At 40.7% G+C, this 16,486-nt stretch overlaps 1 protein-coding gene across 2 annotated transcripts in view; it reads right to left on the bottom strand.

Moving 5' to 3' along the window:
• wdr11 (WD repeat domain 11) overlaps nucleotides 1–16,486 on the bottom strand; it is a 101,537-nt gene that overhangs the window by 75,915 nt on the left and 9,136 nt on the right. For both annotated transcript variants that reach the window (XM_068002253.1, XM_068002254.1), the window contains exons 2-3: nucleotides 4,371–4,482; nucleotides 608–761 (exon numbers count right to left, since the gene is read on the bottom strand). In XM_068002253.1, the coding sequence (XP_067858354.1) occupies nucleotides 608–761; nucleotides 4,371–4,482 (266 nt within the window). The remainder of the gene's footprint in view (nucleotides 1–607; nucleotides 762–4,370; nucleotides 4,483–16,486) is intronic.

Raw genomic sequence — 16,486 nt, 5'->3', positions numbered from 1 at the left:
ATCTTCCACATTGCCGAATAAATGCTAGCATCATTGCTGCACTGGAACAGCTTGGCTAGGGGGGTTGCTACTTCTGATGCGCAGGTCTTCAGCACTAAAGCAGGATGTTGTCATGGTCTATGGCTTTGTTGTGTCCAGTGCACTCAGACACATGGAGTGAACCAAATTGGTAGAACACTGGCATCTATGACGGTTGGTTTTCGAAAGGAAGCAGAGTAGGATTATCCACTCGGCACTTGTGGCTGAAGGCATTTGCAAACACTTTGGCCTTGTCTCTTGCACTTACATGCTGCGCCCTACCATGGTTGAAGATAAAGATATTAATGAACCCTCCCCCTCCCATTAGTTGCCTGTTACAATAAAATTGGAGAACTTCTAATAATTTTCAAATACAGCATACGATCCGGCCAACAGTGAGAATATGGTATTTTGAAAATAAATTAAGAGGGATTATCACTCCATCATTTTATTATTCAGAGAAAGTCAGTCTAACACTGTGGGTTAAGCAACAAAGAATAGTCTACTACAACATTAGCAACACACTGTATTCGTGTAGAACTCACTAGACTTACACTATGCCAGCTCCTATCATAACATGATCTCTTACCCTGAATGGGTTTGGTGTACTCCTGAATCTCACATCGAGCTGCTCCTGTAGCCACATCCCAAACAATGATCTTTCCTACGGTATCTGCAGATGCCAGACGCAGGGAATAGGGAGAACCAATGTTATGGTGGTAGTTTTCTCTAGCCCATTTTACCTGTGCAAATTAAAGCAGATCCTGAAATTAGACATCAAAACAGGCAATGCTAGAAATATACAGCGCATCATTCAGTATCTGTAGAACAGGCTGTTGTTACATTTTGGCTGTGTAACTCTTCATCAGAATTCAATTTAGACTTGATAACCATTGGACGGCAGGACTAGTAGTTGCCAAAATAAACAAGACAGGCAGCAGATTAAAAACTAAACAACCAGTTAGAGAAAAGCCCACAGGTTGCACTATTAATACAAAGTAGCCTCCCATCTGTATAATTTTTTTAAACTGGAGTGTTGTTGCCAACCTGGAAGGTTATATCTTCCAAGTTAGTCACTCACTTTCCCTTTCATGGTGGCCCAACACTTCACAACTCTCTTCACACCCACAGCTGCTCTGTTAATGCAAGTTATGAGAGAGGCCCAGTAGACCTTAAAGCAGTTATCACCCATACTGTACTGTAGGCAAAAGCATTCCATACATCACAAAAAACACAAACCTTGACTACCCTCTACCTAGTACATAAGCACAAGCATCAAAATTGACTCCAAAGAACGTATGCCATCCTTTGATCAGCTCCACAAAGTAACAGGATTTATATAATTCAGGTATGATGTGTTCTGGAGTTCTCCCAAGATTTATCTTGCACACTAATATCAACTCAAATATTAGAGAAATTTCAACCCCTGAATAGCAGCCAATAGGGTGCATAGTATTAGATTAATTAAACAGATAGGTCAGCCAGATGAGAGATTAATGCCTCTCAGCCCATGATTTATAATCCCACATTTTTCCACTTTTAGTTCCCTTGGCTTGTTTTAGTGAGAACAAATGTTGCCCTTATAACTGATCGAGGCCAGATGTTGCAGCTAACAGTGGGTGCCTTTCAGTCTTGGCTGCATATAGTGACACCACTATTCACGGCCTGAATGGAGATGATTGAGTAATTCCCCCGTCAATCACACCTGGAGGCCGCATGGCTGTAAGTGACTGGGATTGATTTTACGCACATCATTTGTATGTAAATATCCTTCACTCGCTACAATTTGCTGGAGAAATCACCCTGCTTTTATTGGGAGATGTTGCTGCAGTTTCGGTCATGAGCTGAGTTTGCTGTAGTTCGTAGAGACTCTTTTTAAATAGACTCTGTAGATGGTTTGCTGTGGTGCGCTGTTTAAACAGACTCTGTTTGCTGAGTAAATAGACTTTGTTTGCTGTAAAATATACTATGTGCTGTGAGTCCTGCCGCAAGTTCTGCCCGCCTTCAACTCATTGGCTAACACGGTGGTGTCAATAGACACTCTGTTCAGTCTTGACTCCAAAGAACGTATGCCATCCTTTGATCAGCTCCACAAAGTAACAGGATTTATATAATTCAGGTATGATGTGTTCTGGAGTTCTTAAGCTCTGTGCAAAATCACTTTTGGGGATGGATTTTATTTTTAAGCCCCTAAAACTAATTGGTCAAGGGTGGTTAAGCCTTAATAATGATCAAACCACAATCCCATGTTTGACAGTATTCGTTTTTGCATACATTCAGCAATTTAGGAATCCTTAGCACCTTCAAGAATGCTGACGAATTTCTCATTGTTGCATCAAAAGACACCATTACAAGTAATGTTGCTTAACGGACACGCGCGCACACATATCATTACTATTCTGTCTATGAAAGAAGCAAGGTCTTTCATTCACAGATCTTCAATGGATATTTTAATACTGCAGATCCCCTTAAAAAGCAACTGGAGAACTTCTTGACCTTAGATGATGCTACTCGTTAATGAGATCACCAAAAATCGGCAGTGTGTTTCTCTCCATTTATGAGCATCCTGTCGGTTCAATGTCAATTATAGCATAATAATCATTTATAGTTCAATAAAATTTCAGTGCAAAAAATTGATATGCTCTGAGGGCAAAAGGGTTATAGAAAAGTAGCTAACCATTTTGTTACCATCTGCTGCTCATTTGTCACATCCCTCCACTAACTCATACATTTCTATTTTTACTTCTCAACCATATGAATTATGCTGAGGAAAGCAGATATCATTAAAAAGAGCACAAAATCAATGAAACCTATTAATTATTAGTTTTGTTTGAACAACAAGCATGGTGCAAAACATCATCAATTGATCATCACTGATGCTATGCATAATTAAAGCCTGATTAGCAGTTGATGAATGTTAACTGTCAATTTCTCAGAACGGCGTTAAACCACTTTCAGGGAGATGCTTAACACTGAAACAAAAGCAAAATGCTGCAGATGTTGAAAATCTGAACTAAAAACAGAAAATGCTGGAAACACTCGGTAGGTCAGGCAGTATCTATGGACAGAGGAATGGAGGGTAAACATTTCAGGCCGACGACCCAAAACGTTAACCGTACCTTCCTCGCTCCAAACATGCTGCCGGAACTGATTGGTGTTTCCAGCATTTTCTGCCAAACACTGAATTCAATTAGCTCCAAAAGCCAACAAAATAACATAAAATCGCACTGACAGAACATATTGCAGCAAGTTGTTTTGAGCCTCAAAGACTGAAAATGAAGCCACCTGAAGGAACACTAAACCTCCCATCTGCATGGACTTCAGTTTCCCTTGTTGGCTTAGGGAGTGGTCCAATTACTGGGATTTTGTTGTATCATATCTGTTTATCTTTCCTGCCTGAATGAAGAGTCCAATAACTCCTATTTTCTTTTTTGGGTTGTTTCCATCCCAGAAATAACCAAAAGTACTTGGCATACAGCAGGCTTTATCCAATGCTCTTCATCACTTAGTTTATATCTTTTTTAATTTAAAAAAAAGGGGGCTCCTCCTTTTTTGCTATAAAGTGGATATGCGAAAGACAGTAGAGCCAGACAAAGCTTCAAAAATTGCTTTGAATTTTACTAAACTTTCCATTTCAGAACATGGAAACAATTTTAATCAGTTAATCTTCAGCATTCAGTTACTCCAGTCCAGGTTATCAAAAGCAAAGTGGGAAACCTTTAAGTTTATAGAATGGAATTACTTAAGAGAAAAGAGCAAAGCCTCCTAAATTTCAAACCAAGGTTATGCTGGCAAACTACTGATTGCGTTTTGCCAGCATTTATTGGCCTAGAAAAGATTTATTCAGTAACCAATGACTACACTATTCCAGGCCCCGAGTTAACACACTTTTCTGGAACTAAATAATACTATATGGATTCAATCCTCTCAGTCAGCGCTGCAATTCTTCTTTGTGAGATCGAACGTCAATACTGGACAGTATTCTTACAAGGTTTCTTACAAATCCTAAAACAGACAAGAGTAAAGGGTGCGTAATGGTATCAAGGGCAATAAGCTTTAATTTTGCATAAAGCCTTTTCTGCTAAAGAAATTGCTAAAGTATTTCCTTTTAACATTTGTCAGCAGCAGAATCCATTTTAGCAAATTTAATTATCTGCTACTAAAGTATTGCATTACAGCATAATTGTACTTAATAGGTTGGCTGATATACTTCAAATCTAGCTAATGTCCTTTCTAATTGGTCACTTTTTAACTGGGATGGAAGGAGAAGAACTGAGTTTATCACTGATAATGCATGAGCAATATAACGTGCAGCTAAAAGCAACCTAATGCATACAGTGAACAATGAATACCTTCACAACATTTGCTTTGTGCCGTTCCAGAACCTGAATTGTCTGCGATGTGTATGGATCAATGATCAATACAAGTGAATGACAGCCATGGGCAATTAAACCTTGCCAACCCCTGGAAGAAAAAAAACTGCAGTCAATTATTTAAAGACTGAAAACAACACTGTATATAAAACTTACCCATAATAATATTTCACCAATACAATTTCAGGGCAAGTACAAGTAGTAATGCTATTTGTAATCATAACAAAGTTATACCTCCAAATCAAGCTGCCAATCAAATGTTAATTATTTGAATGTAATCTTTGTGTGTGCTATAGAATAAAATATATCACTGCCTGGATTCAATAGAAATGGTTCTGTGGATATCAAAAAAATATTAAGGTTACCCTTCTGGGTACTCAACTACCTTTGGCTTAGATAATCACACTGATTAGGGATGTGTATGAATTTTGGATGCTAGATTAATCTAAAACAACATTCCCAATAAGCGAGTAGGGCCTTGTTAGCTTCAAGTTGCACATGTCACTGGAAAAAAATGTTTTTAAAAACAGTTTAACATCCTTGATTTTGTTCATGTCACACACATACTCAGAGCTCCATTGTCATGGGCAGAGCATAAATTGGGAGCTGGCAGTGTAGGACACAATTATATTGCACTTTAAAGAGACCAGGAGCTGCAAAGAGTGGTTTGTAGTCAACAGCATCTATTGTATAGTGTGAATATCAAATTGCCCTCCCATGGAGCATTGAGCGTATGCACTTACAAGCGTGAGCTCCGCTCGCAGACTATAAATTTTAAATGCTCACACGGTCAGGAGTGTCCATTTTCTTGAACATTAAAAAGCCGCTGCTTAAGGTTATAAAGTGTCCAATGAGTCCAAAGGAACCCTAAGCATGATTTTAAATCCAGCTCAATGCTGCACTGAAATTATACCTCACACGGTATTGCTTCCAAGCAGTGCAAAGTGGTCCCACCAAAAGATCTCAACTGGCTGCCTTCCAGAGTCAGAATGGGACCCAACACCAGAATTATACCATCACTTTTGTGCCACTGCAAGGCAGAAACTCTCTTCATAGCAACAAAGAAGTGACTGCAGCTGCACCCTGAACCAGCACTGCCAATTCAGAGTTTCATCTACAAGTACTGGTGCTCTAGTATAATTGGCACCTTAAAACCAACACTTTTTTTGTCCAAATAGATGTTGATCTATCTCAGTCAGGCAAAATTACATAGACTTCAAAACAATGCTTATTGATCCCTGGATATCCCAGATCTCCACTCATAAAATTACCAATGTCAAGGATGAGAGAACAAATCTCTCCATTATGCAGATGTCTAATTCTGATCAGAGCAACAGACAAATTATCACAGTGACGCAAGAGAAACCAAAACTCTTGTTCAGCGGTCATGGAAATTCTTTGTTAGAGGGCAAATAATTTCTGACAGTAATTACTGATATGAGAAAATGTAATTGTTAGAATTATAAAATATCCCAAGTGTTAAAGCCAGATCATCATTTCAATATGGAGATGGCTAGAAGGTTAACAGCAATACAGATTACAAAAACAGAAACACAAAAAAGGAAATTGCTGCTTTCCGATCATAGGACCTGAAATTGACAAGCTCCAGAACGGTTATATAAATTTGTAAAAAGGAGAGTACTACTGCTCAAAACTTGATGTTACTATTTGTTGTTTAAAACAATGGAGCTCCCTTCATTAAAAGGCAATAAAACTGGGGATCTAATTACAACGCCTCATAATCACTGTGTTTTATTTAAAGGAACATTAAAAAAAACTTAGAACAGACAACTTTGCTTTAAAATGTGGACGACAAAAAAAATCTGACTCAGCATTTAATGTCTACAGGCACTAACGGGCTATGGAAAGATATATTTCACACTGAATCATAATTACTGGAAGCAGTTCACACCTCTGCTTGTTATAACTACAGACATACACCATTTTAAACACGGATCAGAGAAATTACACCTTGACAAAGCTGAATTTGAGTGGGGCAGGTATTCCACAAGTACTGCATACTGCATCCTGATTTTTCAGCAGTGGGACTACTGTCACTGGAATCTCACTTTAGGAGAACAGACATTTAACAGTTGAATCTCTCAAGGGAAATGTCTTGCCGGTGCACTCATCTACAATAGTATCACTGCTCCTGGCTGCTGAGTATCAACCTGGCTCAGTTGGTAGTACTTTCACCTCGGAGTCAGAAGCTTATAGGTTTAAATCTCACTCCAATGCATTAGAGGGACTGTTGCATTATCAGAGGTGCCATCTTGCAAATGGGATGTTAAAGAAAAAGCACCGTTTACTTGTTCAGGTGTCTGTAAAAGATCCAATGGCACTATTTCAAGAGTAGTCCCGGTGTCTTAGCCAACATTCCTCACTCAGCAACGTGCCTTAATTCTGATGTGGAGATGCCGGTGATGGACTGGGGTTGACAATTGTAAACAATTTTACAACACCAAGTTATATAGTCCAACGATTTTTATTTGAAATCTACAAGCTTTCAGAGGCTTCTTCCTTCCTCAGGTAAATGTCAGGAGCTCCTTGAAGCCTACGCATTTATACATCACAGAACAATACATGGTGTTTACAGACTGCCCCTGCAACTGCCCGTTGCCAAGGCAATCACCGTGTTCAGACAGAGAGGTGTCACCTACAGAACCCCCGAATACACATTCAACAAAAAAACAAACAGGAAAAAAGAGAGAGAGAGAGGCAGAAACATCCGGAAGGCAGAGAAAGCCAGCAAATGACCCATTATATTAAAAACAGATAGCTTTTGTTCGCTGGTGGGGCAACGTGTCGCGTGACATGAACCCAAGATCCCGGTTGAGGCCGTCCTCATGGGTGCGGAACTTGGCTATCAATTTCTGCTCGACAATTTTGCGTTGTCGTGTGTCTCGAAGGCCGCCTTGGAGAACGCTTACCCGAAGATCGGTGGCTGAATGTCCCTGACTGCTGAAGTGTTCCCCGACTGGGAGGGAACCCTCCTATCTGGCGATTGTTGCGCGGTGTCCGTTCATCCGTTGTCGCAGTGTCTGCATGGTCTCGCCAATGTACCATGCTCCGGGGCATCCTTTCCTGCAGCGTATGAGGTAGACAACGTTGGCCGAGTCACAGGAGTATGAACCATGCACCTGGTGGGTGGTGTCCTCTCGTGTGATGGTGGTATCTGTGTCGATGATCTGGCATGTCTTGCAGAGGTTACCGTGGCAGGGTTGTGTGGTGTCGTGGACGCTGTTCTCCTGAAAGCTGGGTAATTTGCTGCGAACGATAGTCTGTTTGAGGTTGGGTGGCTGTTTAAAGGCGAGTAGTGGAGGTGTGGGGATGGCCATAGCGAGGTGTTCGTCGTCATTGATGACATGTTGAAGGCTGCGGAGAACATGGCGTAGTTTCTCCGCTCCGGGGAAGTACTGGACGACGAAGGGTACTCTGTTGGTTGCGTCCTGTGTTAGTCTTCTGAGGAGGTCTATGCGATTTTTCGCTGTGGCCCGTCGGAACTGTCGATCGATGAGTCGAGCGTCATATCCCGCTCTTACCAGGGCGTCTTTCAGAGTCTGTAGGTGTCCATCCCGTTCCTCCTCGTCTGAGCAGACCCTGTGTATTCGCAGGGCCTGTCCATAGGGGATGGCCTCTTTGACGTGGTTAGGGTGGAAGCTGGAAAAGTGGAGCATCGTGAGGTTGTCCGTGGGCTTGCGGTAGAGTGAGGTGCTGAGGTGCCCGTCTTTGATGGAGATTCGTGTGTCCAAGAAAGAAACTGATTCTGAGGAGTAGTCCATGGTGAGCTTGATGGTGAGATGGAACTTGTTGATGTTATCGTGTAGTCTCTTTAGTGATTCTTCGCCGTGGGTCCATAGAAAGAAAATGTCGTCGATGTATCTGGTGTATAGTGTTGGTTGGAGGTCCTGTGCAGTGAAGAAGTCCTGCTCGAACTTGTGCATGAAAATGTTGGCGTATTGGGGTGCAAATTTGGTCCCCATGGCTCTTCCGTGTGTTTGGGTAAAGAACTGGTTATCGAAGGTGAAGACATTGTGATCCAGGATGAAGCGGATGAGTTGTAGGATGGCGTCTGGAGATTGGCTGTTGTTGGTGTTGAGTATTGATGCTGTTGCAGCGATGCCGTCATCGTGGGGGATACTGGTGTAGAGTGCCGAGACGTCCATCGTGGTGAGAAGTGTTCCTGGTTCAACTGGTCCGTGGGTACTGAGTTTTTGTAGGAAGTCTGTAGTGTCGCGACAGAAGCTGGGGGTTCCCTGTACGATGGGTTTCAGGATGCCCTCGATCTATCCAGAGGGGTTCTCACACAGGGTTCCGTTGCCTGATACGATAGGACGTCCGGGTGTGTTGGCTTTGTGTATCTTTGGGAGGCAGTAGAAGTCTCCCACACGGGGAGTACGTGGGATGAGAGTGTGTAGGATGCTTTGAAGGTCTGGATCGAAGGTCTTGATCAGTTTGTTGAGCTGGTGGGTGTGTTCTTTGGTCGGATCTGCGGGTAACCGTCTGTAGTGTTCCTGGTTGTCCAGTTGTCGGTATGCCTCTTTGCAATAGTCCGTTCTGTTCTGTAGGACAATGGCTCCTCCTTTGTCCGCTGGTTTGATGACGATGTTGCGGTTGGTCTTGAGAGCGTTGATGGCGTTGCGTTGTGCTCGGGTGACATTCTGGACTGTCTTCTGAGTGTCTTCTTAATTCTGGCTTCAAAACACCAACCATCAGTAGGAATATTTTCAATTTCCTACAATAGCCACTTAGGGTGTCCCTGATATTCCTAATTTACTGCCATTTTGAGTGCTTTTGCACTGTCAACCCATGATTCCTCACAAATGTATTGAGACTGTTCACTAAGGCCCAGCCAACAGAGGGAAAATCTTTCTTTTTATTAATTCAGAGTATATTCAAACCCAGCTCCCGAAGTGAAAGAATAATGTTGGACCTTTACGTTGCTACACCTGACCTGGGAGTGCTGCATACCGACACTATTCCAAAAACCTTGTTCAGCACCAAAATTGACCAAGTGGTGGCTGACTACTCAAGCAGGGCTACTGTTTTTAACTATATGGATAAGGATGAGATCCCCATGAATATGTTACTTATTTTCAGTGTTAGAAGTAAGATTTTTTTTCTAAGTGACTATTTGTTTCAGACAAGATGCATCGACAAAAAGTTATAGAAAACATAATAAACCGTACTAAGCAGCTTAAAAGCAATTCTTGATCATTAACTTTTCACATTTCATTTACAATAAAGACTAAATTGCTGTATCATTTTCAATGTAAATTATCAGCCTCATAAAAAGCCAAGGTCAATAATCTCAACGGTAATAATGTGCAACATTAAACTCAAGGCAGCCATTAACTCAATGTTTTGAATCGTTCAATTTTTTCCAGAGAGAAATATATGCTTCATGGATTTAGGACACAAAAGGACATTTTAAGGACGTGGTAAAATTGACTGCAATGGTAGCTTTCTCTAAATTCAACACACAAAATGATCTCTGTGTTTTGGATTAAATGTTTATCCATCTGTCCTCTGATCCTCTCCCCATTCACAGAGGCAGCAGTTACCTTACACAGTGCTACAGTAATCCAAAATTTTAATCTAATCAATTCTGTACTGTGCTTAATTATTTAAACAGGTTATTTACTAATACATTACCTTTCAAAACACGTGGAAAATTCAATTATTCAACAACAGTCAAGTCAAATAGTCTATCTTGGGCATTTGTAGCACATCTTGGTACATCGATTTTTATTTTGAAATAGGGTTCACGGGAAAGGGGGAGGGTGTCCTAATCTTGTTATAAGGCACAGCAAATGACTGGACTGTGAGAATGGTTCAGATTTTCACATTAATCGCCAGAGCACAACATCTAAGTAGTCAAAATGGCTCCTATCCCTTGAATCACATTTGTGATGGTTTGTAGGATGGGGAATTTCTTGATTCACATAACCTATAATCCGGTAAAATAAAGTAGGAGTTATTTATCATTTGGATAATAAGCAAAAAAAACTTTTTAAATGCAAGAGGCACAGTCAGATCTGCCCTCCAGAGTCAAAATTGGATTGCTCTCAGTGTTGCAACTCTAGTTTAGCCCTTAGTTCTTAGAAAAATATAATGAATATTAGCTACAAAATCATAAACTGTCCTTTCTAAAGTTAGCTACGGGTCATTTTTAGCATGAACAACAATCTTTTCAAAACCAGTTAAATTCCAATTTCATTCCCCATAATGCAAAAGGCTGCTACTGAAAAATACAACTGTTTACTCTGATGACTGCTTGGAATTTAAAGCAAAATGTAAATTAAACCAGAAGCATGCTTTGATAGTGTTGTAATGCTCAAATTAGTGTTGATTTTAAAATCCATTATCATATCCAACTGATCAGATTCAGGGTTAACATGACATATCGAACAGGAAAATATCACCCTATCCTTAATAAACATACTGGGCCAGATTTTGCTGTGAGCGGTGAACGAGCGGCTACTTGGACTTGCCCATAGGCTTGCGATGGGGTTCTGCACAGCAATTTGCTGTCATCCAAACATCGCAGCACCCTCTACAGGGCAGCTGGGACCTGTGTGAACAGGGCAAGCAACTGTGTATCTCCTTAACCAATCAGATTGAGGGATCATCAATGAGCAGCGTAGAGTCCGAACCAGAAAGTGTAAGTCAGAATAGTGAATTCAGTGTCAAATCAGGTTCAGAAAGCAAAATAAAGAGAGAGAAAGAAAGATTGGATAAAGAGAGAGAAAGAAAGATTGGATGAAGAGAGAGAAAGAAAGATTGGATGAAGAGAGAGATAGAAAGATTGGATGAAGAGAGAGATAGAAAGATTGGATGAAGAGAGAGATAGAAAGATTGGATGAAGAGAGAGATAGAAAGATTGGATGAAGAGAGAGATAGAAAGATTGGATGAAGAGAGAGATAGAAAGATTGGATGAAGAGAGAGATAGAAAGATTGGATGAAGAGAGAGATAAAAGAGATAGGGGCTGCTCTTTCAAAACTGAGATGAGGAGAAACTTCTTCACTCAGAGGGTAGTAGGTCTGTGGAATTTGCTGCCCCAGGAAGCTGTGGAAGCTACATCATTAAATAAATTTAAAACAGAAATAGACAGTTTCCTAGAAGTAAAGGGAATTAGGGGTTACGGGGAGCAGGCAGGAAATTGGACATGAATTTAGATTTGAGGTTAGGATCAGATCAGCCATGATCGTATTGAATGGCGGAGCAGGCTCGAGGGGCCGATTGGCCTACTCCTGCTCCTATTTCTTATGTTCTTATAAAGAAAAAGTAAACAAAAAATTCTTTAAATCTCCAACAATAATTAAAAGCTGAAGTAATGAGACTCCATATTTGTAAAAGTCAATTTTCAGTGCCAGAGCGCTTGTTTGGCAGTAATTAAGACTTACCATGCCATTAAATGGGAATGGACAAGCCCTAACTTTTTTTTGGCGCGTTTAGTCCATAACTACGACATCAGTACAGGAACTTCACGTCGTTCAATACATCTGGTGAGGTGCCGTTTTCACACAGCATACAAAGGGGCAGCGCATCTCAGACAGCTACTTCCGTATTTTCGCTTTTAACTGTGCATGTGCGCTCACTGGTAGTTGCTGTCCGATTTGCACATAATAATGGAGAGCGCTGTTACACAGCAAACTCCGGCCCATTGATGATCTGGCTGTGGCTCATTATATCCTTCCCATATGAGCTCCGGTAGCATGGAGGCAGAATCTAATTAATACAACATGCTTAGATCATTTTTATTAATAAACACCGATGCTGACTTTGAAGAAGCAACTGAATACATTAAACTTTAGTGGAATGTATAAACTTAGACAACAAACATCGTCCACAAAGAATATAACAACATTTACAAATGTTTTCTACACAGTGGCCTACTGATGAGCAGCTTTCTAGTATCCATTTTTGTAATTTAAAAAATATTCAGTTTGATTTCTAGCTTCAGTTTTCTCTGGCAGTTCAAACAAGCAAACGAGGGCAGAAAGTATTCACTCAACCCCTGGTTATCAGGAACATATTGGGTTTGTATCTACAGTCTGTTGTGATCCAACGAAGTGGTGGGGGGGAAAGAGAGAAAGAGGGTGTCCCAGGTAACAGGACCAGATTTCACCTTTACAAACATAGATTTTAGGGTCCCTGAGAGGGGAGGGAACACCTCACTCGTCCCTATCAGTGACAATGGGAGGGGAAAAAAAACTTAGTTAATGCAGAGGTGGCGAGTGGTCTAACAGCTTCCGTGCAGATCACTGAGCTAATACAAATGAAGCTATTTTTGAATTCTCTGATGTAAAATTTGGCCTCATTTCTCCTGCAGTAAATTTAACATGCTACATTTTCTGTAAAGTTAATTTCTGTATTTTGTGATACATAACCACACCATTTAAAATGAAATGCAAAAATAGAAACACCAAAATTACTGTACTGATTAATGGCAATTTTAAAAGGATAAATATCATCCCAGTTTATAAAGACAACAAGATCTGGACATCAGTGTTTTAAATCTTCATTCATTTTTGAAAATACTTTATGTGGGCATTGTGTTGAAAGCAAAAAACATCCAAATAAAATTTTCTATTCTTTATAACTAGTGACATCAAATATTCTCCAATATAATTGCCATTTACAGCTCCTCCAAACCCATTTTTTGTTTCTTTACTTGTCCCATTATCATCCTTTTTTCCTTTAATGAGTCCTGCCCTCCACCCTCCCTTTTGTTCTTTCCTCCCCTCCTCCCCACCCATTCTTTATCTGCCTCTGTACTTGCTTATAAACTGTTAAATCTCAGCCTCTTCCAGTTCTGACAAGAAGGCATCAACCTGAAACATTAACCCTGTTTCTCTCTCCACAGATGCTGCCTGATCTGCTGAATGTTTCCAGCATTTTCTGTTTTTACTTCAGATTTCCAGCATCTGCAGTATTTTGCTTTTGTCAAATATTCTCTATTCAGGTAAAGTACTGCACATACTGTAGAATGATAAAAACATTCTAAAGCTCCCTCTACACCAGCCAAACTGCCTGAATAGCAAAGTCCAAACTAGACCACTGCGATATATCCATTTCTACATTCATCAATCTGATAGCTCCCTTTGCAGCAACTGTCCAATTAGTTACAAATGATTTAGCAGTTCTGGATTGGGAACTGCATAGATACCAGCCTAGTTAATTTCACATAGGAATCTAACAGCTTTCAAAACACTAAGATTTGTGTATTTCCTATCTGCCCTGAATTTGAATACAGTTACCTAATGTGAAGGCAGCATTTTATCCCACTATGTTAAGCTACCTTTTGTTAAAGATTCTCTTTTTCATATTAAAGATATCACACCTAAGTAAAAGTAAACAGGAATACATTTCCCATCATCAGCACAGATTAACTATAATCTCATTGCTGCATTCACAACAAACCTTTGTTCACTTCACAGAGCCTAAAACCTCAGAAAACAATCCTGTGTTGATAGAAGCAACAGTGTCTAAACTGTCTAAAATATGTTTTCAACACTAAAAGTCAATCCATTCAGTTAGAAAAAGGAACCAAGGACTTGGCATGATGCAGCTGCTCATTTATATTATGCAGAAAAAGTTTAAAACACTGAGCAATTCATCTTCAATGTGCAACCTCTTTGTTTAGCCATACTGTATTGCTTCCAATTAATATATTTATTGCGCTTTACAATTATGTCCAGTTCTGTCTTTTTTTTTCTGATCCCTAGTAGGTACACAAACACCATGCAAAATTGCCCCTAATTTAGCATCTCACAGAGGGAAGATGGAGTGGGAACAGAAGTACCACCACACTGGTGCAGTAAGGAACGCACTTCTAAAGTTAGGGCCAAGGGCAAGGCATATTCTTGGAGCAGAGTAATGATCTTTTCCCAACATCTAACCCATGCTGTAACTCAGCTTAAAGTGCTTGATGTTCCATTTCCCAGCATTACGATCCGTGTCATGATAAGCATAAAAATTCATGTAGAACTCCTTTCCTGTGCAGGAAGTGATTGATCTCCACTTCCTACCTTCCTTTGATAGCACAACCAAAAATCAATACTTCCACTACTACTTGAAATTACTAGAGGAATTGAGTTTCACTGTGGGGGAGCTGAATTAACATTGGTACAAATCATTCAGTGAGCACTGATCAGGTTCAAAAATCCTCCAACTTGTTACTCAAGGTCATCATCAGCAATCACCAATTAACAAAAAAAAAGCAAATGGCTATTAATTCTTTATTACCATTTAAATTTTAACAGGTTATTGGCAACAACTTCTCTTCAAAAGAAGAAATCTTACAATCAGCTTTCATTTTTAAAGGTTACAAGTCACATCCTTTATCATATTATGACTAAGCAATGGGCACTGGTGACAGGGGAAAGAGTAACTGGGGTATAAGTTCATCTTGCACAGTAGCACAAAATGGGCGACAGCACGTCACCCGATTTTCTATTCCATATCTTCAATGGAAAAGAAATTCTAGCGGAATGCAAAACAGGCCGCCGATTCTGTGTTCTTCAACTCTGGCCTCTAGTGAACCCCTGACTCCTTTTGCCTCACCATTGGTGACTTCAGCCGTCAAGGCCCTAAGCTTTGCCTTGATTTTTAAAAATTCATTCTAGGGATATAGGCATCGCTGGCAAGGCCAGCATTTATTACACATTCTTAGATGCACTTCAGAAGGTGGTGGCAATGGTGGTGGGCCTTCTCGAACCACTGCAACCCACATTCTTCCACAATACCTCAGCCCTTGACCTTGTCCAACAGGTATGATGTACTTGCTATCTGTATGGATGAGAGCAAGGACTGCAGGGAGGATGGGCAAACTGACCATAGCACTGTGGTACAGAAGGCCATTCAAGTGGGGGGGAATGAAAAGGAATGGGGTAGTGGTAGGGGATAGTATAGTCAGGTGGGTAGACACTGTTCTCCGCAGCCATGACAGAGAGTCTCGAAGGCTGAATTGCCTGCCTGGTGCCAGGGTTAAGGACACGTCCTCGCGGCTGGAAAAGAACCTGGAGCACGAGGAGGAGAATCCAGTTGTCATGGTCCACATAGGAACCAACGACATAGGTAGAACTAAGAATGAGGTTCTGTTGAGACAGTTTGATGGGGAAGGAACTAAATTAATAAGCAGAACCTCAAAAGATAATAATCTCTGGATTACTACCTGAGCCACGTGCAAATTGACATAGGGACAAACAGATCAGAGTGTTAAATGCGTGGCTCAAAGAGTGGTGTGGGAGTAAGGGGTTTCGATTCATGGGGCACTGGCACCAATACTGGGGAAAGAGGGAGCTGTTCCGACTGGACGGGCTCCACTTAAACCAGGCTGGGACCAGCGTCCTGGTGAATCGAATAACCAGGGCTGTAGACAGGGCTTTTAAACTAAAAAGGGTGGGGGTGGAGGGGACATTTAGAAATCTAATGAGAAAAGTTAAGACAATAGAACAGCATAGTGACTTGGGTAAAGATAAGCAGAGTGTGGCAGAAAGGGACAGAGAGTTTACCAATAATAGTGCAACAACAAGTAAGGTCAAAGCAGGAAAAAATGGTAAAAAGTCAAAATTAAAGGCTCTTTATTTGAATGCACGGAGCATTCATAAGATGGATGAATTAATTGCACAAATAGAGATAAATAGGTTTGACCTAATAGCCATTACAGAGACATGGTTGCAAAATGACCAAGGTTGGGAACTAAATATTCCAGGGTACATGACATTTAGAAAAGACAGGCAGAATGGAAAAGGAGGGGGTGTAGCCCTAATAATAAAGGATGACATAAGGACAGTGGCGAGAAAGGATCTCGGCTCAGAAGATCAGGAAGTAGAATCAATATGGGTGGAAATTAGAAAGAACAAGAGGTAGAAAACACTGGTGGGAGTAGTTTACAGGCCCCCTAATAGTATCAATACCGTTGGACAGTGTATTAATCATGAAATAATAGGACCTTGTAACAAAGGAAATGCAGTCATCATGGGGGACTTTAATCTGCATATAGACTGGGCAAATCAAATTGGCAAAGGTAGTTTGGAAGACGAGTTCATGGAATGTATTCGAGACGGTTTCCTGGAGCAATATGTC

This window comes from Heptranchias perlo, chromosome 21 (assembly GCF_035084215.1).
Source record: "Heptranchias perlo isolate sHepPer1 chromosome 21, sHepPer1.hap1, whole genome shotgun sequence".
Lineage (NCBI taxonomy): Eukaryota > Metazoa > Chordata > Chondrichthyes > Hexanchiformes > Hexanchidae > Heptranchias > Heptranchias perlo.
This window is presented reverse-complemented; position numbering and strand designations above follow the sequence as displayed.